Below are 25537 nucleotides of genomic sequence, written 5' to 3' on the forward strand. Positions count from 1 at the left end.
GGCTTTAGTATGCAGTGTTCCATCCCACCTTTTCAAATGCAACTAAAAGAGCAGTACAGAATGCTGAAAGTGGTCTCATAGTTCTCATGGGGCAGAGTGTGGCGTCCTGGTGGTCCTCTTTGATCACCAATTTATTGGGTCTATTTCCCTCCCACCTAAAGTACACAATGTTCAGTCATGTGAGGAGGACTAGATAAATGTAAGTCACTGGTGATATTCAAATGTGAAACACCATTGAAATAGATACAACTATGCCAACAGATTGACTTTAGTGTGTATACACTAGCGGAAGAATTTAATAAGAAATAATAAAAGTAAACACCATGAGGGGGAAAATTAGAGGAGAAAAGGTTGTTACTATATGGTAATACATTGAATCATTGCTTCCTGTGTGTATATCAGATTTAACCCTCCATAACCTAAAAATGTCTTCTTCTTCACCCCTCACTAACACCTGTCAATGCCACAAATTGTTAACCTCATGAAAAGAATTAAAATTGATCAGAAAAAGTAATTTTCAAAATACTTCAATGTCAGAAGGTCGTAGGTTTAAGCCCCACTCCAGAGCCTTGAGCGCACAATCTAGGCTGAGGCAGTGCTGAATTGTCAGAGATGCTGTCTTTTGGATGAGACATTCTGAGGCCCATCTGCCCTCAGGTTGACATAAAAGATCCTGTGGCACTATTCGAGAAGAACGGGAGAGTTATCCCCATGTCCTTGCCAATATTTATCCGTCACCCAACACCACCAAAAAAAGCAGATTATCTGCTCCTTTATCTTATTGCTGTTTGTTGGTCCTTGCTGTACATATTTTAGCTGCTGCATTTCCTTGCATTGCATTTCAAAAGTACTTCATTGGCTGTGAAGCACTTTGGGATGTCCTGAGGTTGTAAAAGGCATTATATAAATACCAAATTCGTTATTTACTCAGAACTGTATAAAGATTTTCACATTCAAAAATAGATTACAACTCATTTTCCCATCAATTTCTGTGTTTTGTTAATATGCTGGACCTGGGAGTTAATGTGCATAGGTCCCTGAAGGTGGCAGGACATATTGAGAGAGTGGTTAGCAAAGCATATGGGATCTTGGGCTTCATAAATAGAGACATTGAGTACAAAAGTAGAGAAGTTATGCTGAATCTTTATAAAGTTAGGCCACAACTGGAGTATTGCGTCCAGTTCTGGTCACCACACTTTAGGAAGGATGTGAAGGCCCTTGAGAGGGTGCAGAGGAGATTTACCAGAATGGTTCCAGGGATGGGGGATCTTAGCTACAAGGACAGTTGGAGAAGCTGGATTTGTTTTCATTAGAGCAAAGGAGGTTGAGGGGTGATTTGATAGACGTGCACAAGATTATGACAGGTTTGGATAGGCTAGACGGGGCAAGGCTGTTCCCACTAGTTGATGGTACAAGGACTAGGGGACATAGATTTAAGGTTTTGGGCAAGAGATATAGGGGGATGTGAGGGAAAACTTTTTTACGCAGTGATTGGTGAGGACCTGGAACTCGCTACCGACGGAAGTGGTGGAAGCGGAGACACTCAATGGGCTGGATTTTCTCAATGGGGGCACGTTTGGGGCGGGACTGCTGGTTGTCAGGCTTCAGTCCCGCCCCCAACGACGTCCGGCCAACCTACACTATTTTCCCTTGATTGACCTTAGCCGGCCAATTAAGGGAAAGCCGATGACAGAGGACATCAGCGTATGACGTTTCATCTGTCAAAATTTTTTTACTGACAATCTCTGTTCTAAGGTAAGCCCTTGGACTGAAGACTCATCAAACCTCTCTCTTTAGCAGAAAGCAGATGGCTGCTGCATTGGAGAATGCAGCAGCCATTCTGTCATCTCTGCCATTGAGATGAGGCACCTCTGGATCCCCAAGGGTTGAAGCCTGCAGGAGGAAGCAAAGGTAAGTAAACTTTTTCTAACACTTTGCACTCACCTCTCATACTGACGTCTCCATACTTGCACCCATCACTCACCTCCACAGCGCACTTTTCGACCCCTCTCACCCCCGCAGACCCACTGCTCACCTTGCTGACCCTGGCAAGGTTCGCAGCCGTCGAGAAGCCCGCACTTGTGTGGGTAAAATGGGGATAAGCCTCTTAACTGCCTATTAACTATCTGTTAACAGGCAGTTAAGTGGCTGTAATCCCCTTCCCGCCTCGAGGAGACTGGTCTCTGAGCGAGTTGGGACCAGCCTCCCGGGAAGATGGCACGGAGGCAGGCTGGGAGCGGGGTTGATACCCGCTCCCAGTTTCTGCCATTTTCCCGGCAGTCCCGCCTCCCCAGGGCTGGCAAAATTCCCCCCAATGTTTTCAAGGGGAGACTGGATAGGCACTTGAGGGAAATAAACTTGCAGGGCTACGGGGATAGAGCGGGGGAATGGGACTAACTGGATTGCTCTTCAGAGAGCCAGCACGGACTTGATGGGCCGAATGGCCTCCTTCTGTGCCGTTATGACTATGACTCTATGTAATTCTTGAAACCTGAATAACTAAACAGATAATTCTTACACTCCTGATGATCTTTCCACTGCATTAACACTGTATTTTTATCTTTCACTGTGAAGGTATATACAGTTTCAAGTAGATGCACTTTGTGATTAAAATATTTATACTACAATTTTTACTTATTTTGCTTTCTACTAGGCAGGAAGATCCTGGTATCAGCAATAAACGAAAAATGATGAGTGAAATCTTCAGTACTCTTGAACTAGATCTAAAGGCATTTGTAAACCTATGCGATAAGATCAACCCTTCCAACTCCTTGCATTTACTGGTAATAGTGAGCCAGCGTGCACTGACTGTTCAAGATTGTGACCCTTCTTCTTTTCTCAAATCTACATTCGGAAACATGCTAGTGCATGTCAAACGCAACTTCGACAAATGCATTGTAAGTCACTGAAATTTTGTTCTTGATTCTTGTGTAACTTATATGTATTTAAATGATCTAATACTAATCCAACTTAAAAGGTACTCTGCTGTATCTGGCACTTTTCCACATCCTCCCTGTATATGATGCACTTCAAATGTGTTTTATACCCCTATTATAATGCTTCAAGGTCCTGATACTGTTGAATGCATCCCATTTTCATTGTGAGGCTGAATCTACAGCATCAGCAGCAAGATATGGTCAACAGTCTCTGCACACTTGTTTGAAAGTCATGATTTGCAGCCTGTTTTCTAGCCACTGAACTTTTCTCAGTGGTTGGGGAAAGTCTGTGCCAGTAAGTGATAAGTCACTGGTCTGTATGGGTATTTTGAACACTCTACCTGCTTAAGGCAAAATCACTGGTGGCCAGTGGTAGTCTATATATTTGCTGGCACTGCTGCTTCAAAAATGTTTGGGCGAAACCACCTGTTGAGTTGGGTATTTCTGGAGACAGTTCATATCTAGTGCTTTAGGATAGGTCAGCGATTCAGATGTGGCGACAGGACGCTAAATAAGAGTACCACCATCGGGTGAGTGGGTTGCTGCAAAGCAAGGGCATGCAGAGAAGACAAATGGGAGCGCATAGAATGTGGAGTTGAGGGAATAGACATCACACAAGAGAGGTGGAAAACCACCTGCTTTATCTTCCTTTCCATTTGGACTTATGGCCTACCACCAACCACCCTAAAGCTGGCCTTCAGGCATTGTCGGATCCCTTTATCTGCAAACCAAAACCTGCCTATATCTCGAGCTGGAACCCTGCCCCCACCAATGCCCTACTTCCTAACAATGAGAACCCACAGCTCTCACTGACAAAGCAAGAACAGACAGACAAGGAGAAAGAACAAGAGAAAGAAGAACAGCACACAGAAAAAAAGAAAGAAACAAAAGATGTAAAACTGGCACCCACCCACCCTCCAACTTTGAGAGAATGAACCACCAATATGAGGCAATTGAGACAGGTGAGACAGAAAGCATATCCTGAGACCTGCTAGTGCCCATTCTGCAAGTTTATTAGCAGTTTTGGGGTGTTTGTGGGAAGAAAAAAAATAAGTGAGTCCTGGGGAATAGTGGCACCTGTGCAGGGAGATCTGGGGGTCTGGGAGCATTAGGGAAGAGACACATGTGTCTGTCAACACTGGCGGGGTTGGGGATAGAGGATCTCAGCATGAGAGGATGATAGGGTCTGGAGCACTGTGAAAAGTGGGGAAGAATCTGAGGTGTGTGTGAACTTAGGGTGTGGGGGGGGGAGTACAGACAGTTCCTGGGGTCTGGTAGTAATGGGAAATGAAATACTGGGGTATTGTAACAGTGCGGTAGGTGAGCAATGCTAGTGAAGATCCACTAGTATACACATAAAAGCCTTATATATAGTGCATATTTCTTGTAAGTGTAACACTTAACCTCCTGCTTCACTTTTCCATGACCTCTGTCACATCTCTTTGTCATGCTAAGAATCTTCACAACTCCAGAATTACATCTCCAAGGTAAGTGGTAAGTTCTCCAGAGTGCCACAGAGTGGGTTGTGCAAATCATACCTCTTGCCTGATGCTGTTTCCTGATGTCTCTCCCTGTGAATCATCAACCCCTTTCCCTCGCACACTTTCCTGTTGCCTCTCCCACCCCAAATAGTGGTGGCCTTTTGCTGCTTCCCCCCGCCACCTCAAGTGCCAGTCCCATTTCCTCCTAACACACTCACCTGCCCCATCGCTTATAAAGGCCCCTTGTTGGATCTCTGGCTGTAACCTTGGAAACCGGCTTAAGTTCCTCAAAGCATTCGCTGTATTTTTACTAAAGTAGTGCTCCCAAATCACAGAACCCCCATTCTGATTTTGCCACATTCTGTGACTCTCTACCTCCAGTACTGATGGGTACCAGAGCTTCTTCCCAATGCTCGCAGACATTGGTAACCTACTCCCCATTGCTCCTAGAACCTGACACCGCTCTACATTATGCCCGATGCTCACCTACCACACTGTTACCATACCCCAGTATTTCATTTCCCATTACTACCAGACCCCAGGAACTGTCTGTACTTCGCCCCCCCCCCACACCCTAAGTTCACACACACCTAGGATTCCTCCCCATTTTTCACAGTGCTCCAGACCCTATCATTCCTCTCATGCTGGGATCCTCTATCCCCAACTCCGCCAGTGTTGACAGACACATGTGTCTCTTCCCTAATGCTCCCAGACCCCCAGATCTCCCTGCACAGGTGCCACTATTCCCCAGGACTCACTTATTTTTTTTCTTCCCACAAACACCCCAAAACTGCAACTAAACTTGCAGAATGGGCAAGTAATTGGCAAATGAATTTCAATATAGATAAGTGTGAGGTAATACATTTTGGTAGGAAGAATAAGGAGGTCACATACTCCTAAAAAGTGAGAGACGAACAAATGTTGGTATTGAGAGAGATTCAGGGATCCTTGTACATGAATCTCAGAAAGTTAACATGTAGGTAACAGCAAGCAATTAGGAAGGCAAATGGTATGTTAGCATTTATTGCGAAGGGGTTGGAGAATAAGAGTAAGGAAGTCTTGCTGCAATTATATAGGGCTTTGGTGAGACCACACCTGGAGAACTGTGTACGGTTTTGGGCTCCTTACCTAAGGAAGGATATACTTTCTTTAGAGGGGATGCAACGGAGGTTCACTAGATTGATTCCTGGGATGAGAGGGCTGTCCTATGCAGAGAGATTGAGTGGAATGGACCTATATTCTCTGGAGTTTATCAGAATGAGAGGTGATTTCATTTAAACATATAGGCCGAGAAACTCGATACTGGTAAAAACCTCCCGGTGCCACCGCGGGCCGGTGTTAACTGCCGCCAAAAATGGTGGTGCTGGCAGGACTGGCACTTGGGACTAATTAACATTAGCCCAGCGCTAAACTCACTGCAACGCCATCCTGGTGGCGTTGGGCCCGGCAGGAGGCCCCAATGTAACGTGGCTGCAGCGTCAGTGCAGCTAGAATAGCCTGCTCTGAAAGCGAGGCTGTGATTTCAGAAACCATTGTCGGTTTCTTAAAGGGGAACTGCCATCTGAAATGAAAAAAATAAAAATCACATAAAAATAGGCAATTTTTAGCCCTTACAGCTCAAATGGGAAAAGTGCTTCAGCACTAACACAAATGGTTCAGCAAGCCAGGGAAGGGGCACCCAGGGTCTCGCACACAACACTCCAGCTTTGTGCAGGGGGTCAACACTGCAGGAGAGGTCCTCTAACCACCAGAAAGAACGATGTGGGACCAAATCACCGAGGCCATCACTGCCAGCAGTGACACCCCCCAACAACCTGGCTCCAGTGCCCAAAGAAGCCTCATGATCTCAGACCAGTGGTCAAGGTCAGTAAATGCATCTTCAAAAGCCGTCTCCTACCAACTGCACCACTAGCCTCACACACTTCTCAATGCACGACTCCTTCACACCTCTCACCATCACTCACCTCCCAACAATCTGTACCAAACACAAGACACACCTCCCATTCCTAGCTTCACCTCACCTCCTTGGAGGAAATGGTGCTGCCCATTCTTGGCAGGGGCATGGCTCAGCCCTTGGTCAGCGGCGGGGCTGAAAGGGTAAAAGATGCTGGTATCACCATACGTTATCCTCCTCCTCGCATGCACCTCTTGCTTTCCTGCCCTCCCTTCACTACAACTCCACCCTTGTGCCTTCCTCATTTCACACACCCAAGAAATGCAACCTGCCCAGCCAGTGGTTGGCCAAGAAGAGGGAGAGGAGAGTGAAGAAGAAGAAACACCATCACTCGATTTGACACTTGCATCCACCAGCTCCTCAAGGTCGACCAGCAAGGTCATTTGCAGTGTCCGGCACTGAAAGTCAGCAGCCTTCCACCAGCCGTGCTGCAGCCACTAGGAAGCACTGCGTGACATCAGTAGGATAGGCAAAGGCACACCAAAAACAGTCAGTAACGGAATGCATAAGGGTGATGAGTTGATTTCTTGATGTCATAATGGATGGATAGTTGTTAAAATTTGATTGGAAAGTTTGCTTTGTGGTGGCTTTTATTTCCGCAATGTGGCCAAGTGGACGATGTGATGGTCAGTAACAGAGGGAAGATAAGGCGTAGGACAAATGTTGACAGGGGAATTGAGGGTGTGGTCACTGATACTGTAGGCGGATGATTTCATCCGGGATATCCCAATCAGAAAGGAACTGTCTGGCTTGCATCCTTCCTCTGCTTCCTCCTCTTTTGCATCTCCCTCTTCTGCTTCTTCCTCTTCAGTGTCTTCCTCTTCCCTCTGCGAGTGGATGCTGTAAATCTGAAATCCCAGCATAAAATGCTAGAAATACTCAGCAGGTCAGGCAGCATCTCGACCTGAAACATGAACTCTGTTTCTCTCTCTACGGATGTTGCCTGACCTGCTGAGTATTTCCAGCATTTTCTGTCTTCTCAGAGGCCTTCCTTTACCATCCAAGGCCTTGTAAGTATCCAGCCGCACTCCCTGCACACTTAAAAAACTTTTACCATGTATTGCACCAAGCCACTACTTCAATAAAATAAAAAAAATTCAGTCCAAAAGCTTAAATGCAAACTTACCTGAAAGATGTGTGTGTCCCTTTAAGAGGTGCTGACAGTGTCTCTGTCAGTATGCTGAACGTTGGATTTTCATGGCGAGCTTAGGACCCAGCGCTGAACTCAGCGCTAAGGTCCAAGTTCGCTAAGGTGACATTAAGTCGACGTGATGTCACCCTCTCTTAATTTACATTTCAAGGGCCAGCACTGCTATCGGCAGCACCAAGGCCCTCACCGAGTCTCGTGCCAGAAAAGGGCGCTAGAGTGGCGGCTGCCATTTTTAGGCCAGATCGCGGCAAAAACTCGTGGTGGTAAGTGGGACAATTTCTAGGCCCAAGAGTTAGGGACACATTTCATGGTGACTACACAAGTCAAGTTTGGTTTTTATTACATGGGACTCCAGCAATTTTGTTGGTGTTTTGGTGATCACTTCCCATGATTCCATCCTTTTGTAATTAAGCCCCCACTGATGTATGGTGGCTGAAAGAATCAAATTTGTTTTTTTATTACATGGGATTACAGGATTTCTTAGATTTTTAATTGGTATGTTGAGGATAGTATTCTGTGTTTCCATCATTTTTCTGTGTAAACTACAAATCAGTGGTCATGATCTTGGTAACCATTAGTTTTGATTTTTTTAAATTTGTTCATGGGATGTGGGCATCGCTGGCAAGGCCAGCATTATTGCTATTTCTTAAGGCTAAAGGGATCAAGGGATATGGGGAGAAAGCAGGGACAGGGTACTGAATTTGGATGATCAGCCATGATCTCATTAAATGGCGGAACAGGCTCAAGGGGCCGAATGGCCTACTCCTGCTCCTATCTTCTATGGTTCTATCCCTAGTTGCCCTTGAGACTCCAATTTAAAGACAAGCTATGATGCATTGAGTAAACTGAATACTTTTTGATTTCAGTTTACTTTAACTGAAATTTTATTTGAAGTTTGCTATAACTGTTACTAAAAGCCCACAAAGATTACATTTTCAGCTTAATTTAATTATCCAGGTTTTATAGTTAATCATTCCACATGCAGCATTGGCCCAATATATTCTTAAGATTCATTGACACAGTTTATATTGCCAATTAAAATTTGAGGTTGTTTAGGTTTATTGTTAATGTAAAAAAAGAGAGAAAATAAGTGGAGGGGAGCCGGAAAGACCACAAAAACAGGGTAATTTCAAAGAAAATTAGTTTTTGATGATGGAATGCTCATACCTAACCCTACTTTTCACATCCCACTTCCCCCTCATCCCACAATCTCGTCTGATTTACAAGCTGCACATGATGTAAGCATGCACCTCTTGCTTTACCCCCTTCCCTTCACCACGACCTTACCCTTGTGCCTTCCTCATATCATACTCCCAAGAAATCCAGTCTGCCCAGCCAGTGGGTCAACAATAAGTGGGAGAGGAGAGTCAAGAAGAGGAAGAAACAACGTCACTCGATTTCACACTCCCAGCCACCAGCTCCTCGAGGTTGTCCTGCAAGGCCGTTTGCAGTGTCCCACATTGAAAGTCAGCAGCCTTCCACCAGCCATGCTGCAACCACTCGGGTAGCACTGCGTAACAGCACTAGGATAGGCAAAGGCACACGCAAGACAGTCACTAATGGAATGCACAAGGGTGATAGTTGATTTTTTGATGTAATATTCGATGCATAGATGGATGAAGTTAGATTGGAACATTTGCTTTGTGGCGGCTTTTATTTCAGCATTGTGGCCAAGAGGACGCTGTGATGGTCAGTAACAGAGAGAAAGTAAGGTTTGGGACAAATGTTGAAAAGGGAATTGGGGTTGTGTTCACTGGTACCGCAGGCAGATGATTCAATCCCGGATATCCCGACCAGAAAGGGGCTGTCTGGGTTGCCTCCTTCCTTCCGCTTCCTCCTCTTCTGCTTTTTCCTCTTCTGCTTTGCTACTTCTGCTCCATCTCCATGTCATGCTGCAGCCCAAGGGAGACTGCAGCTAGAGCCCCCAGGATTGGGAGCAAATGGTGTTCTCAGTGGCCTTCCTTTAAGAGCCAAAGCCCTGCAAAGGTCCAGCAGCACACAATGCACACCCTGCAAACTTCTTAAATGTATTGCACCAAGCCACTACTCCAATAAAATGTAAAGAAATCAGTCCAAAAGCAAAAATCTAAACTTATCTGAAAGTTGTGTGTGTCCCTTTAAGAAGCGCTGGCAGCAGCTCCTTTTTACTGTTGCACGCACGTTCTTCCGTGTGTGTTTGGGAGAGGGCGTTATTAAGAGCGACGATGTCCAAAATCTTAGATCGTGCGTCAATTCAGCATTGCATGCCAATTGACGTCACGACCTGGATCATTTAAATATAAGAAGCGACCACAGGCAACGGCAGCGTTGCGAGCTGCCCAAAATGGCGGTTGCCAGAAGTGGGCGGAAAGCGAGGCGGCCACCATTTTTTCTTCTAAACCAAGTTATTTCCGTCAAATTCAGGAGAAAATCCCCCACCACCCCCATTCAGTGTAAAAAAAAAAGTGGGAATTTATCAGTAGAAGTTGATAAAAAGTGACTTTAGTGATCCCTTTATACTTGCTCACTTCTGGTTCTGAGGTTAAAATTCTGTCTTAACTGATTGGATGAAAGTATTTTAATGGCTTTAAGGGTCTTACATAAAATGACTTTTGAAACGTAATTGGGCACTAAACTATCAGAGCAGCTGTAGGAATGGTTGATGTAAGAAACAGAGGGCTGGATTTTGTCAATAGGGGCACGTTGGGGGCAGGACTGCTGGTTGTTGGGTTTAAGTCCCGCCCCCAACGACGTCCGACCAACCCACGCTATTTTCCCTTGATTTTTTTTTCCGTTTATTTATGGGATCGGCATCGCTGGCAAGGCCAGCATTTATTGCCGATCCCTAGTTGCCCTTGAGAAGGTGGTGGTGAGCCGCCTTCTTGAAGCACTGCAGTCCGTGTGGTGATGGTACTCCCACAGTGCTGTTAGGGAGGGAGTTCCAGGATTTTGACCCAGCGACGATGAAGGATCAGCAATATACTTCTAAGCCAGGATGGTTTGTGACTTGGAGGGGAACTTGGAGGCGGTGGTGTTCCCATGCGCCTGCTGCCCTTGTCCTTCTAGATGGAAGAGGTTGCAGGTTTGGGAGGTGCTGCCGAAGAAGCCTTGACGAGTTGCTGCAGTGTATCTTGTAGATGGTACACACTGCAGCCACAGTACGCCGGTGGTGGAGGGTGTGAATGTTTAAGGTGGTGGATGGGGTGCCAATAAAGTGGGCTGCTTTGTCCTGGATGGTGTCAAGCTTCTTGAGTGTTGTTGGATCTGCACTCATCCAGGCAAGTGGAGAGTATTCCATCACACTCCTTACCTGTGCCTTGTAGATGGTGGAAAGGCTTAGCCGCCAATTAAGGGAAAGCCGGTGACAGAGAACATCAGCGTATGACGTTTCATCTGTCAAAAATGTTTTTGACAGATGAATTGTCAGCGTTTAACAGCTTAGAGAAACTGTCAAACACTGAATCTCTGTTCTATGGTGAGCCCTTGCACTGAAGGCTTACCAAAACATATTTCCTCAGCAGAAATCAGATGGCTGCTGCATCTGAGAATGCAGCAGCCATTCTGTCATCACTGCCGTTCAGATGAGGAACCTCTGGATCCCCAGGGGTTGAAGCCTGCAGGAAGAAGCAACGGTATGTAAACTTTTTCTAACACTTTACAATCACCCCTCATACTTTTCTCTCCACACTTGCACCCATCACTCACCTCCACAGTGGACTTTTCGATCCCTCTCACCCCCGCAGACCCACTGCTCACCTCGCTGACCCTGGCAGGGTTTCCCAACATCAGGAAGCCCACAATTGCAGGGGTAAAATGGAGATAAGCCTCGAAACTGTCTGTTAACTACCTGTTAACAGGCAGTTAATTGGCTGTAATCCCCTTCCCACCTCCCGGGAAGATGGCACGCTGGCGGGTTCGGTACCCACTCCCAGTTTCTGCCATTGTCCCGGCAGTCCCGCCTCCATACCCGCCTCCCCACAGCTGGGAAAATTCCCCCCATGAATGTTATACTGGTGCAATAGAAGTTGAAATTAAGGTATGTTGCAAGAGAGGCATTAAACATTTGAGAAAGCTACTTATGGTGACTTGTTTTTACAGTATATCATTTCTTTGAGTCTTCCACAGCTCCAAAAATTGTTTTTTTTTATTTTAATTCAGTCCGCTTTGTGCAAGCAAATAGAAGAAGCTAAGGTCCCAAAGAAGACTAAGATTGGTATTCTGTCATTTGTCGTTGGATTTGAGGAGTTCTTAACTGTTGCTGAAGCTATCTTTAAGAATGCTGAGAGAAGAGGCGATCTGGATAAAGCTTACAATAAAGTAATTTTAGCAGTCTTCACCAATGGTAAGTAAACATTTTCCAGGAGGAGCTATAAGGGCAGAAATTGAAAAACTTCACTGCTACTGTAGAGCCTTGCTAGATAAAAGCCTATAATGACAGGGTAAGTGCAGGATCACCCAATCCATCATATTGGCAATATCTTCTAAATGCACTTCAAACAGATGGATCGGGTTGATATACCTATCAATTCATTCCATGAAAAGCGACGAGTTAAGATAGTAACTATAGGTTTTTATTGGCTAAATAACAGAGCCCACCCTCGTGGGTGATCGGTTCCAACAAGGAAGAATACTAGCCAATCAGTCACCTTTATACCTGGGCAAGCAGGCGGAGCCATGGGCAGAGTCAGCTGAGGTATGCCTAGGTATAACAGCGTGCGTGGCAAGAGGTAACCTTGTGTAGTGATAACAACAGTGTAAACAGTGATAACAACAGTGTAACAATAGTGAACGGTTGTGAACGATAACAGTGGTTTACCACATTCACCCCTTGTTTAAAATTGAGTCCGGCGGGGTGAAGTGTACTACCAGTTCGTGTATGTCAGTCTATCGGGAGGCCTCGTAAGCCTTTCTGATCGGCGCAGCAGCGGCGGCGGTGGTGCAGTATCCGATGTTAGTGCTGGTGTCTGCGTGGTCGACGAAGGCTCCTGGGGTTCCGGCATGCCGCCTACAGGAGCTGGATTTGGGGGAGTGGTGGGGGATAACGGTGGTATCTCAGGGGTGCCCGAGGGTGCGAGGTCTCGCAAGGAGACTGTGTCCTCCCGCCCGTCTGGGTATGCCACATAGGCATACTGGGGGTTGGCGTGCAGGAGGTTCACCCTCTCGACCAGGGGGTCCGTTTTATGGGTCCTCACGTGCTTCCGCAGCAGGACGGACCCCGGAGAAGTCAGCCATGTTGGTAGCGAGGTTCCCGTAGTCGACTTCCTGGGGAAAACAAACATTTGCTCATGAGGGGTGGCGTTAATGGCAGTACAAAGCAGTGACCGGATGGAATGGAGCGCTGCCGGGAGGATTTCCTGCCAGCGAGAGGTTGGGAGGCCCTTAGACTTTAGGGCTAAGAGGACGGCCTTCCAAACTGTCGCGTTCTCTCTTTCCACCTGGCCGTTCCCCCGGGGGTTGTAGCTGGTGGTCCTGCTCGCAGCAATACCTCTCGCGAGCAGGAACTGGCGAAGTTCCTCGCTCATGAAGGATGAGCCCCGGTCGCTATGTATATAGTTCAGGAACCCGAACAAGGCGAAGAGGTCGTTCAGGCATTTGATGACCGTGGTACTGGTCATGTCTGGGCAGGGGATGGCAAAGGGGAAACGGGAGTACTCGTCAATAATGTTGAGGAAGTACACATTACGGTCAGAGGACGGGAGGGGCCCCTTAAAATCGATGCTCAAGCGCTCGAAGGGGCGGGTGGCCTTGATCAGGCTTGCTCTGTCCGGCCTATAGAAATGCGGTTTGCATTCGGCACAGGCTTGGCAGTTCCTGGTCATGGTCCTGACCTCCTCGATGGAGTAGGGCAGGTTGCGGGCCTTAATGAAGTGGTAAAGTCTAGTGACCCCGGGGTGGCAGAGGTCGTTGTCGAGGGTCCGCAGTCTATCAACTTGCGCGTTGGCGCATGTACCTCGTGATAGAGCATCTGGGGGCTCGTTGAGCTTACCAGGCCGGTACAAGATACCGTAATCGTAGGTGGAGAGCTCAATTCTCCGCCTCAAGATCTTGTCGTTCTTGATTTTGCCCCTCAGCTTGTTATTAAACATAAAAGCAACCGAACGCTGGTCGGTGAGGAGGGTAAATCGTTTGCCTGCCAGGTAATGCCTCCAGCGTCGTACCGCTTCCACAATCGCCTGGGCCTCCTTCTCGACAGAAGAGTGTCGGATCTCAGGGCCCTGGAGGGTCCTTGAGAAGGAGGCCACAGGTCTCCCCGCCTGGTTAAGGGTTGCAGCTAGGGCGAAGTCGGATGCAGCGCTCTCCACTTGGAAAGGGATGGACTCATCCACTGCGTGCATTGTGGCCTTCGCAATGTCTCCTTTTATGAGGGAGAAGGCTGCGCATGCTTCTGCTGTCAGGGGGAAGGAGGTGGACTTCATGAGGGGTTTGGCTTTGTCCGCATAATTGGGCACCCATTGGGCATAGTAAGCGAAGAGCCCCAGGGTTCTCTTCAGTGCCTTTTGACAGTGGGGAAGGGGAAGCTCCATGAGGGGGCGCATTCTTTCGGGGTCGGGGCCGATGACTCCGTTCTCTACTACGCAGCCGAGGATGGCAAGGCGCGAGGTGTTAAACATACATTTCTCCTTGTAAGTGAGATTCAGCCGTTGGGCCGTACGGAGGAATTTCTCCAGATTAACATCACGGTCCTGCTGGTCGTGGCCGCAGAGGAGGCCACTTTATCTAGATAAGGGAACGTGGCCTGCAGCGCGTTCTGGTCAACCATCCGGTCCATCTCCCTTTGGAAGACCGAAACCCCGTTGGTGACGCCGAAGGGAACCCTAAGGAAGTGGTAGAGGCGGCCATTCGCCTCGAAGGCGGTATACTGGCGGTCCTCAGGGCGGATAGGGAGTTGGTGATAGGCCGACTTAAGGTCGATGGTGGAGAATACCCGGTACTGTGCAATCTGGTTGACCATATCAGATATGCGGGGAAAGGGGTATGCGTCCAGCTGGGTGTACCGGTTTATGGTTTGACTGTAGTCGATGACCAGGCGGTGTTTATTGCTGGTCTTAACGATACGACCTGGGCACGCCAGGGGCTGGTGCTCCCCTCGATGATGCCCTCCTTCAGGAGTCGCTGCACCTCAGAGCTAATAAAAGCTCTGTCCCCGGCGCTGTACCGCCTGCTCTTGGTAGCGACGGGTTTACAGTCGCGGGTGAGGTTAGCGAACAAGGAGGGGGGCGGGACTTTGAGAGTGGAGAGGCCGCAGGTGGTACGCGGCGGGCGGTTTAAAAACTGCTGGTTGTAGACTGTGAGTGGGGGGAGGGATCCACCGTATGCCAAAGTGACACTTTGAAGGTGGCATTGGAAATCCAGCCCTAGTAGGACGGCAGCGCAGAGCTGGGGCAGGACGAGAAGTTTAAAGTTTTTATATTCCGTGCCCCTAACCGACAGGGTCACCACACTGTAGCCACTGACGTCTGTTGAATGGGACTTCGACGCCATCGAGATCCGATGGCGCGTTGGCCGGACAGTGAGGGAGTAGCAGCGCACCGTGTCTGGGTGAATAAAACTCTCCGTGCTCCCGCTGTCGAACAGGCAGGTCGTGGCGTGGCCGTTTACTTCGATGTCCATCATGGACCTGGACAGATGATGCGGGAGAGCTTGGTCAAGCGTGACGGAGGCTAGTGTATGGCTGAGTGAGCTGCTGTAGTCGGCAGGTGAGGCGGTGGTCGGGTCTGGAGACAAAATGGCGGCCGAGTGCAGCGAACAAAATGGCGGCGCCCATGACGCGGATCCCCACGAGGTCGAAGTTGGACAAAATGGCAGAGAAGATGGCTGCCCCCACGACTCACATGAGGCACTGCTGGCGTCTGTGGCCTTGATCAAAGATGGCCGCCCCCACGACTAACATGAGGCACTGCCGGCGTCTGTGGCTTTCCCCCTGCAGGCATTTGCGAAGCGGCCTTTTTTTCCGCATCCGGAGCAGGTCGCGTTCCTTGCAGGGCAGCGCGCCCTTTGATGTCTCGCCTGGCCACAGAAATAGCAGCTGGCGGCCCGATCGTGGGGCTCCGCTGCCGCAGCAGGTCCCGAGGGTGGCGGTCCCGATCGATTCCGGGACACCGACGCCATAGTAGGTCCCAGGGGCGGCGGTGCGAGGGGTATTGCGGCCGAAGTCGGGCCCGAGTCCCAGGGTCGCGCAGCACTGTACCCGGAGTACGCCTCGAGGTCCCGATGGGCCACTTCCAGGGAGCGAGCGAGGGCTGCAGCTGCTTTCAAGCCGAGGTCCTTTGATTCGAGCAGTCTTTGCCGTGAGTAGTCGGACCGAAGGCCTTTCACGAAGGCATCACGGATATTTCCTTCAGCATGTTGTGCAGCCGATACAGTTTTAAAGTCACAGTCCCTGCCGAGTGTTTGTAGCGCCCGTAAAAATTCATCTACAGACTCTCCTGGCTGTTGCGAGCGGGATCTTAGGAGATGTCTGGCATACATTGAATTTACTGGGCTCCGGTACTGCTCTTTTAGCAGGTCGACGGCCTCCTCGTATGTAGCAAGGTCCCGGATGAGTGCAAATACTTTAGGGCTCACCTGGGCGGTCAGAACTCTTAGTTTGTCGGCTTCCGATGGCACGCCGGAGGCTACCAGGTAGGATTCAAAGCAGCTCAGCCAGTGATCGAAGTCGAGGGCTGAATTCGCTGCCTGTGGATTTAGATCCAGGTACGGCGGTCGGAGGGCTCGCAGCCAAGTCGGCTGCTGGGGCTGTTGTAGCTGGCCGTTTGGCTGGTCGTTTGGCTGCTCCAGTCCATTCATTTCAAAATTTAGCCAATAAAATTGATATACCTATCAATTCATTCCATGAAAAGCGACGAGTTAAGATAGTAACTATAGGTTTTTATTGGCTAAATAACAGAGCCCACCCTCGTGGGTGATCGGTTCCAACAAGGAAGAATACTAGCCAATCAGTCACCTTTATACCTGGGCAAGCAGGCGGAGCCATGGGCGGAGTCAGCTGAGGTATGCCTAGGTATAACAGCGTGCGTGGCAAGAGGTAACCTTGTGTAGTGATAACAGTGTAAACAGTGATAACAACAGTGTAACAATAGTGAACGGTTGTGAACGATAACAGTGGTTTACCACACGGGTGATCCTGCACTAACTATTATTACAGGATGTTATTGTATGCCATTGGAGGGACATGGAACCCTCTAATGCTATAATGAGAGTGAGTTCCTATATATCATAAATAGAGGATGTAAAGTGTTACAATCTCTGGTCTCACTCATATGACATTATTACGTACACTGCCCTAGTCATTGTGAATAATTTATAAGCTATCACTATACTATTGACTTGCTTATAAAGAATGAATTCATGAAGTTGAATATAGTGATTTGAATCTATCAAAAATATAATTTAATTGTGATGAAAACAAAGTGCAATAGTTGGTATATAGATACGAGCCCCTTGCTCGTATCTTTAATAGCTCGCTGGAGTCAGGGACTGTTCCCTCAGACTGGAAGGATGCTAATATAGTTCCAATTTTTAAAAAGGGTGATGAGGCAGTGCTTGGTAACTATGATGATGAAACGTTATCAATTTAAAATTGAGAGTGAGGAGAAATGTTAGGAGAAATTTATTTGCACAGAAGTTTGTTAGAGCTCTGCCACAGGGAATGGTTGAGGAAAATTGGATAAATACTTGAAGCAGAGAAAACTACAAGGCCATGGGGAGAGTGTGACAGTGGGAGTCGTTTTGGATTGCTCAAGCAACAGAGGATAGCTTCTGCAAAAGAAACATTTACCAAAATTAAGATGTTTCTGTGGCACTCTAAAGTCAAGCTGGGGATAAGACATGGAATACTTATAATTGTTATACATAGTCAATAGCATTGTACAGATGAAAAAATGGGATCTTGGAAACTGAAGTAAGAAGATTGCAGATGTTTGAGTTATAAGTCCTCATTTTTGCAATCTTGGCAAAAATGGGATTGTGTTGGCCAAAAATGCAGATGCTTCTGTGTCCATAACTAGGAGTGGGTTTTGCAAAATATACTACAATATAAGCCTTACCTCCTTCATTTGCTACAAGCACAAAAAGAGCTTACCCAAAGAGCTTAGCGTACAGCACAAGTAGCTGTGGTTTACAAAATTCAGCATGGAAGCAGCTTTTAAAGGGCTGCAGCTTGTTACAAAAGGAGAAATTATGATGACAGAAAAGTGGACCAGTTGGTACAGAACGAGCTATGGTCACCATTTCTCCATTTAATGCTGAGAAGTTGGAGATCTTGCTGCAGGAGGTACACCAAAGACTTTATTTGGGGCTGAAGGCTACCCTCCAATGGAAACATTGGTGTTGGCTTCATGGAAAGAGATCAACACCCAAGTCAATGTAGTCACCCAGCTCCCTTGTACAAAGGTGAGTTTGCTTCTCATTTTAGTACATATTCTTGGGAGCCCCATCAAGCATAGCAGAAATAAACGTGAGCTCCCATATCCCCTGGGAGCTACCATTGGAAGCATTGTGCACAACCATTACCCTTTTCTGTACACTCTTTCATTGTGCCTAAGCTATATGGCATACTTTCTTGAAGGTGAGGTTGCAGTCAAGTAACTGCAAACAGATGCTAAGGTGTCCAGACAGAGCTACTCTTCAGCTATGAAAGACGTTCTGTGGGATCAGCAGCTATTGATTCAGAGGGTAGCCGTGTTCTTCTAACAGTCATAGACTCAGGGGGAGAAATTTGGTTGATAGCACCACCGATTAACGCCTAAAGAGGCCGAGAAGTGGGACGCTAGCCAATTTGCGGGTGGGCGCGAGGCGCCCTCGCCCCATATTGAGCATGCATTTAGCGCCGGCGCTAAATCTTAGCACCCGCTCATGGGCGCAGGCTGATTATGACGTCATTTGAGTGTGCAACGCCTTTTGGGTGCCCGTGACCGGAAATTCAATGGTGCCCCCCTTCCGTAGCGCCTGGCGCTAATAGTGACAGCTTACCTGGGCCTTACCAAGTCGCTCTCAGGCTGGAGGAGCGTTATTTAAAGGGGACTGGTGTGGTTTAAAAGCGGCAGCCATTTTTGGATCACAACTTCCTCGAGAGCTACAAAGAGTTGCTGAGCTGCACACTGAGAGCCATTTGACCACTGAGCCAGCGCAGGCAGACGATCTTCAGCCTTCTGACCATCACCTTGCTGTTGGTGAGCCTTGACAACGGGGAACCTTCCTGTGGGCACTTATTATGGGGGCTGCATTGGAGGGGAACGTCCTGCTGCTGAATCATCTGGAAAGGGCACTGAGACACAGGGAGAGGGGGGCGGGCATGGCCAGACGGAGGAGGGCCAACAGACGTCGCCACAGCAGACCTTACGCTGGCAGGGTTATCCGACAGCAGTTTTCCTACATGAACATGCCGGAGGAACAGTGTGTCAGAAGGCTGCGATTTAGAAAGGAGGTGGTGACTGAGCTGTGCCAGCTGCTTCAGTCAGATCTGCAGCCTCAGATAAGGTGCAGGACATCTCTGTCGGCGGCTGAGAAGATGGCTGCTGGCCTGAACTTCTACGCGAGCGGCTCTTCTCAGGCTGCGCGTCAGAGGCTGATCAAAAGTAGCTTCCAGGCCCCTCTCACGGAATGCTTGCTGCCATTCCAAGAACAGGAATGGAACCGGTCTGATACCCCCAAGCCTGTGAAGGGCAAGATGCATGTAAATAGCAGGCATGGCCATTGTAAATGAAGAAAGTGTTTCATTACACAAAATGTGGTTCCTTCAAACATGAGAAAGCTATGGCAACAGAAAGCAAAACTAATACACTGACACATAACTGCCTCTGACACCCGGGATACTGTCCAAAACATAAATCACATTGCGACCATCTTCCTTGGCCTTGATTCCACTGCGCCAACCAAAGCATCCAATGCCCCATCAGTGAGGCGTTCTGCCCTCTGCCTCACCCTTTGCATGTCTTGCTAGGCTGGTGCGCCACAGGTAGGCTCCCACCGCTTTGAAGGCCTACAAGGCAGTGAGTGTGTCTGGTGATGCCAATTGACCTGCCCCTTTAAGAGCTGGCCGGCGCCACTGTGTCTCAGGGAAAGTGATTATTGACAGCACCCTCGCTGCGCCCCGCTGCCGCGAAATTGGGTTGCGCCGCCGGGTTAGTGCCTTAAGAGTAGCGTGCAGCGCCTGATTTAGCACCGCAATCACCTTTAGGGGCGCTGCAACCCAATATCGCGCTAGGTGGTGCTAAATTGCGCCTGGCGCTAAACTTTGCGCATCGCCAGGACTAACGCCCCAAATGCGGCTATACTGAATTTCTAGGCCTCAGTGTTTCTCCTCCCACAAATAATGTAGGCTCTGTGGACTATCGCACAATGAGGGCACCATAGCTGCTTCCTGCCTAATGGTCACAGAGATAAATGATGTTTCTGTGTTCTGATACCACCTGAGCATTAACTAAGTGCAAATGTTTCCTCTTCATAAAAGCTAAGGGGTTAATATGAAGAGCCCTGATGTTAAAACTGGGTCCATGTGTGCTTCTTTGTACTCGAAGGAGCCCTGCCTCCTTTCCACAGGAAATATGATGAACCTGTTGGCCCCTGCAAACAGCAGTTGTCACTTCCTTAATATGTATGGACTCAAGATTGCCACCATACATCATTCTGCATACCTATGATAATCTAATACAGGAAAATAATACATTCTTTATTTGAAAATCTGTTTCTATTTTTGTTAAAATATAAATTTATAAACAAGAAAGCCTATCTTGAATGACATACAACTTCTATTTGATGTGCATAGCTAGATTGATTGATTCATTCATCCATAAAGTATTTGATCATTCACACATCAGAATAACGCTGCTTCTCACCTTTCAGTATATGAAATCCTTCATCTATTACCTGCTTCTGAAAAAAATCCAGTCATTTGAATCTGTCCTCTTGTCATTTTATATCTGAAAGTACTTTTCTGTTATCAGATTTTTACCGAAAGAAATAGCTTTCGCCTAATGTTTAATTTTTCTTCTATTTCAAGTTAAAAATATTGCCTCAATGAATCTGAAGACCCCTCCGGATGTAGTTATAATGGAGAATTTTCACCACATCTACTGCTTCCTTTCCGAATTGAAAATCCACAGTCTTGAAGATAGAAAAAAGGAAGCCTACCAACAATACTCGGAACATCGTGACCTCTATGTTACTAAATACCTGGGACAGCCTTTGGAGAAACTAAATGTTTGTATCTTATCATTATATATCTCTAAAAGCAACATGAATAACTGATATTGGCAGTTTAAAATTACATTGGTGGCCTACTATAGTGAGATCAAAGTTCAGGCCTCATCTCCATGCTACTGTTGGTCCAAGTTTAAGGGACAACTGATGCCAAACTAAGAGGGTATTTGAATCTTTAAGATAGGTCTTCCAATCAGGAATGAGTCTGACCAGTAATAAGAGTATGCACAATTCACACCTGCTATACGCACTCGGCACTAACTCTACCATAGTTTCTAGGGTCAAGCTCCATAAAATGTAGGTGTCAGAGATGCCTTTGATAGTGATTTTACCTCTGAGGGAAGGTGGGAGGCTTAAAGGGGCAGGCATTGTGCGGCTTTTATTTAACAGTTAAGCAACAATTAAGGAGGCTGATGTGTCGAGAAGTAGAGCCGGAGCCCATAGAGCAGCAAAATTTTATTATTAAGCTGTTCAAGTTCTCCTAGAAGAAATAACACTGAAAAGGGACCACCATTGGTATGGAGAGGCACAGGTCCCCAAGGAGAACTGCCTGGAGTGAATGGAAGGAAGTTGCTAGATCTGCCACTGCTAATGCCACCATTCCACATATATGGAAAAATTGCAGGATAAAACTTAGTGATGTTACTAGGTCAGGCAAGGTAAGAGAAATCATCTAGACTTCCATTAACGCACTTTACAAAACATGGTTGTCACTTACAATTACTTTACCTCACATTGATTTTAAATGTTTTAAATGCTTACTGTAAATATCTATCTATTAGGCAGCAGGATGCCTCTTAAATCCTCAGCCTTCACCTGGAACTGTTCTTTTGCTCACATCTTCACATGAACTTAGTCAAAAGACGCCTCCCATGTAATGTGTTGTATGTACCTATTATTACAATCATTATGGGCTGCATCTTGACACTTGGGTATACTGCATGTCATAGTAACAATAGTTCTCACTTTTTGTAGTTTTTTTAAGGGAAAGACAACCTAAAACAAGAGAGGGAGAGAATGATGACAGATGGTAGCCCAACAAACCTGCAACCATTTACCCCATATGAGGAAGAATTTCTGAAAATCTCAGGGAGGGAGTCATAGGGGGAGAAATTCAGGATCGCCCCGTTTGAGGTGCAATTATCGGCCGGGCGCAAAGTTTCGTGCCTGGCGCTAATTATCGCCTCCGACTGCAAACTTGGCTTCTGTCGCCCCTGGAGGTGATTGGAGCGCTAAATCAGGTGTTACACACCTCTCTTAAGGTGCTAACGCCGAGGAGCGAGGTGCTAACTCAGAGCGCTGGCGAAGCTCATGTGATGTCAGTCAGCAATGGAACACGTACACACTGCCGCCGGCCAGTTCTTAAAGGGGAGGGTCGATCTTGCTGCCCATCCACACCCTGCTCATTGCAGCCTTGAATCTCGGCCTGGAGAGACCTGTACATCAATTCTACTGGAAAGAACAATGGAGAGGCCCAGGGCAGGAACATAGAGTGCAGCCCCCATAGTCTCTTCTAAATCGATGCAAGGAAGGTCAAATCAAAATGAACCTGCAAAGTGCTGCTCAGTACCCAAAACTCCTTCAAACAGCATAGAATCTCTCCAGAAGTCTCTCTCTCTCTCAGAATGCGTGGTGCAAAATTGTCGCCGACAAAAAAAGGCAGGAAGCGGTCGCTTTTATAGCGCTCCTCCAGTCCCTTCCCGACTGCAAAACGTTCCCCTCAACCTGTCGTTGCTAGCGGCAGGCGGAAAGGCAGGGGGCGTCTCTCAATATCCGGTCCGGGGCGTTGCACGCTCGACTGATGTCACAATCTGTGGGCACAGGAGATCGTGGCAGTAGTGTTTAGCGCCGCCGCAAAATGTCTGGTCAATTTCGCGAGTGGCGCAAACACCACCGCGCCTGGGCGCTAGTTGCTTTGCAGCCTATTAGCGCTCTCACGGGAGGCACAAAGCAACTGAATGTTTCCCCCATAAAGTCATAACGGCACAGAAAGAGGCCATTCGGCCGATCGAGTCCATGCCGGCTCTCTGTAGAGCAATCCAGTCAGTCCCATTCCCCCACTCTATCCCTTTAGCCCTGCAAGTTTATTTCCCTCAAGTGCCTATCCAGTCTCCCCTTGAAAACATTGAGGCCTAGAAATTGAGTGGGCTTAGCGCCCATTTTGCGGCGCTAGAGGGCATTGCGCTGGACTTACAGCCGGTTTTGAAATTGACTAGGGCCCAACATCGGCGTTACACCGGTAGCGCTGCGCCGGCACCGATGACGTCATCGGTGTGCGCAGCGTCCCGGTTGCCGTGGTGACGGGCCCCAGCGCCGAAATTCAGTTGCGGCCGCCTCGCCCGTGGCAGCCGCAACTAAGACTCTGGCAACAGAGTCTTACACGACTTTGCGCCGGCGCATAAAGGTGGAGCGGCGGCCGGCCGCTTTCCCGCCGGCCGCCTGCCCGCACCTCCTTCCCCGGACTCCCCCACCCCCCCCCCCCCGCGGAACAGATGCTTCTCGGCTGCGAGCCCGGCACTTCCCCGAGGTGCCGGGCTCATTTTTGTGGCGATTTAACCGGCCAGCGGGCGGGTGCAGGCAGCTCCTCCTTAACTGAAGGAGGAGGCCTGCACTTCCCGAGCCTGCCGCACCGCATCGGGCGCCGCAGCGCCGGAATAGCGCCGCAATGCGGCGTGTAGCGCCAGTTTTCAGGTGCAAACAGCCTTCAGTAGCGCCGGCAGCTGTTTGGGCGCGGCGCTACTGAATTTTTGGCGCGCACAGCGCGACTTAGCACCGGCGCTAAATTTCCGGCGTTAAGCCCCGGCGCAGCACAAACTCAATTTCTAGGCCTGAGTGTCTCCACTTCCACCACTTCTGTCAGCAGTGAGTTCCAGGTCTTCACCACTTGCTGCGTAGAAAAGTTTTTCCTCATGTCCCGCCTGTATCTCTTGCCCAAAACCTTAAATCTATGTCCCCTAGTCCTTGTACCATCAACTAGTGGGAACAGTCTTTCCCCGTCTAGCCTATCCAAACCCGTCATAATCTTGTGCACCTCTATCAAATCACCCCTCAACCGCTTTTGCTCTAATGAAAACAAATTCAGCTTCTCCAACCTGTCCTTGTAGCTACGATCCCCCATCCCCGGAACCATTCTGGTAAATCTCCTCTGCACCCTCTCAAGTGTCTTCACATCCTGCCTAGAGTGTGGTGACCAGAAGTGGACGCAATACTCGAGTTGTGGCCTAACCAGCGCTGTATTAAGGTTCAGCATAATTTTTGTACTTTTGTACTCAATACCTCTATTTATGAAGCCCAAGATCCCATATGCTTTGCTAACCACTCTCTCAATATGTCCCGCCACCTTCAGGGACCTATGCACATTAACTCCCAGGTCCCTCTGTCCCTGCACACTCTTTAAAACTGTGCCATTAAGTGTATTTTGCCTCTCCCTGTTCCTTCTGCCAAAATGCATCACCTCACACTTCTCTGTATTAAATTCCATCTGCCAGTTGTCTGCCCATTCTGCTAGCTAGCTTGGATCTGCTATGTCCTGTTGCAGTCAATTGGTATCATCCTCACTGTTTGCCACACCCCCAAGTTTGGTGTCATCGGCAAATTTAGAAATTTTACTCTGTATTCCAATATCCAGGTCATTTTAGATATATATCAAAAAAAGCAGTGGTCCCAGCACTGACCCTTGGGGAACACTACTGTCCACCAACCTCCAGTCTGAAAAACAGCCATTTATTACAACTCGCTGTTTTCTTTCCTTTAGACAATTCCTTATCCAAGCTGCCACTGACCCACCTATTCCATGAGCCTCAATTTTGTGAACCAGCCTTCTATGTGGTACTTTGTCAAACACCTTCCGAAAATCCATGTAGGCAACATCCATTGCATTCCCTTCATCAATCCTCCCTGTTACTTCATCAAAAAATTCAATTAGATTAGTCAAACATGATCTGCCTTTTACAAATCCATGTTGGCTCTCCTTAATTAGCTTAAACCTCTCCAAGTGCCCATTAATTTTTTCCTTGATTATTGTTTCTAAAACTTTACCCACCACTGATGTTAAACTGACCAGCCTGTAGTTACTAGGATTGTCCTTACACCCTTTCTTGAACAATGGTGTCCCATTTGCCACTTTCCAATCCTCAGGCACCTCCCCGCATCTAGGGAAGATTGGAAATTTATGGCAAGCCCTTCTGCTACCTGCTCCCCCAATTCCTTTAGCTACCTGGGATGCAAGCCATCTGGACCAGGCTACTTATCCACTCTAAGCATACCCAGTCTTTCTAGTACATCCTGCCTATCAATTGTCCATTGTGGTTGCAACAGATGGGGAAGTAGGAGAGCAGGAGCCACCTACAGGTTTGTGAGGGACTTCCCGCCAGCCTTCTCATCCTACTGTATCATTAAGTGTTAGCAAAGCATATTATGAAACTTTATGCCTTGTCACTCTTCATGTAAGTTAGATATCAAATCTGCTCAACAGAACACCATTGTAAGCTGTCTAACTCCTTTCCTCTAGATTTGCCTAAGGAAGAACAGCCAGCTTGGTATAGCTTGCCCTGCAAACACTTCATGCTTCACAGCATCACTCACTTTCTCCCTCCCAGGCACCAGGGCCTAGAAATTCAGTTGCGTGCGCCAGCCGTTAGCGCCTTAGGAGGAGTAGATCTCGAGCGCTAGGCACTTAGCGGCCGGGCGCAGCGCGATCTGCGCCTACGCCCAACTTCAGTAGACATTTAGCGCCGGCGCAAAGTGTTTGTGCGCGCTCAGCTGCGCACGCAGATTATGACGTCATTTCCTCGTGCAACGCCCTTTGTGCACCCCAATCCAGAACTTCAGTCGCGGC

General features: G+C 48.0%; 1 protein-coding gene across 2 annotated transcripts in view; it reads left to right on the forward strand.

Annotated features, from left to right (window-relative positions):
• The window catches only part of LOC147125086 (exocyst complex component 1-like), a 189892-nt gene that overhangs the window by 146153 nt on the left and 18202 nt on the right, over nucleotides 1-25537 (forward strand). For both annotated transcript variants that reach the window (XM_085997193.1, XM_085997183.1), the window contains 3 exons: nucleotides 2654-2897; nucleotides 11659-11842; nucleotides 20501-20700. In XM_085997193.1, the coding sequence (XP_085853319.1) occupies nucleotides 2654-2897; nucleotides 11659-11842; nucleotides 20501-20700 (628 nt within the window). The remainder of the gene's footprint in view (nucleotides 1-2653; nucleotides 2898-11658; nucleotides 11843-20500; nucleotides 20701-25537) is intronic.

This window comes from Somniosus microcephalus, chromosome 1 (genome assembly GCF_052327205.1).
Source record: "Somniosus microcephalus isolate GS21.2 chromosome 1, FLI_Smic_1.0, whole genome shotgun sequence".
NCBI lineage: Eukaryota > Metazoa > Chordata > Chondrichthyes > Squaliformes > Somniosidae > Somniosus > Somniosus microcephalus.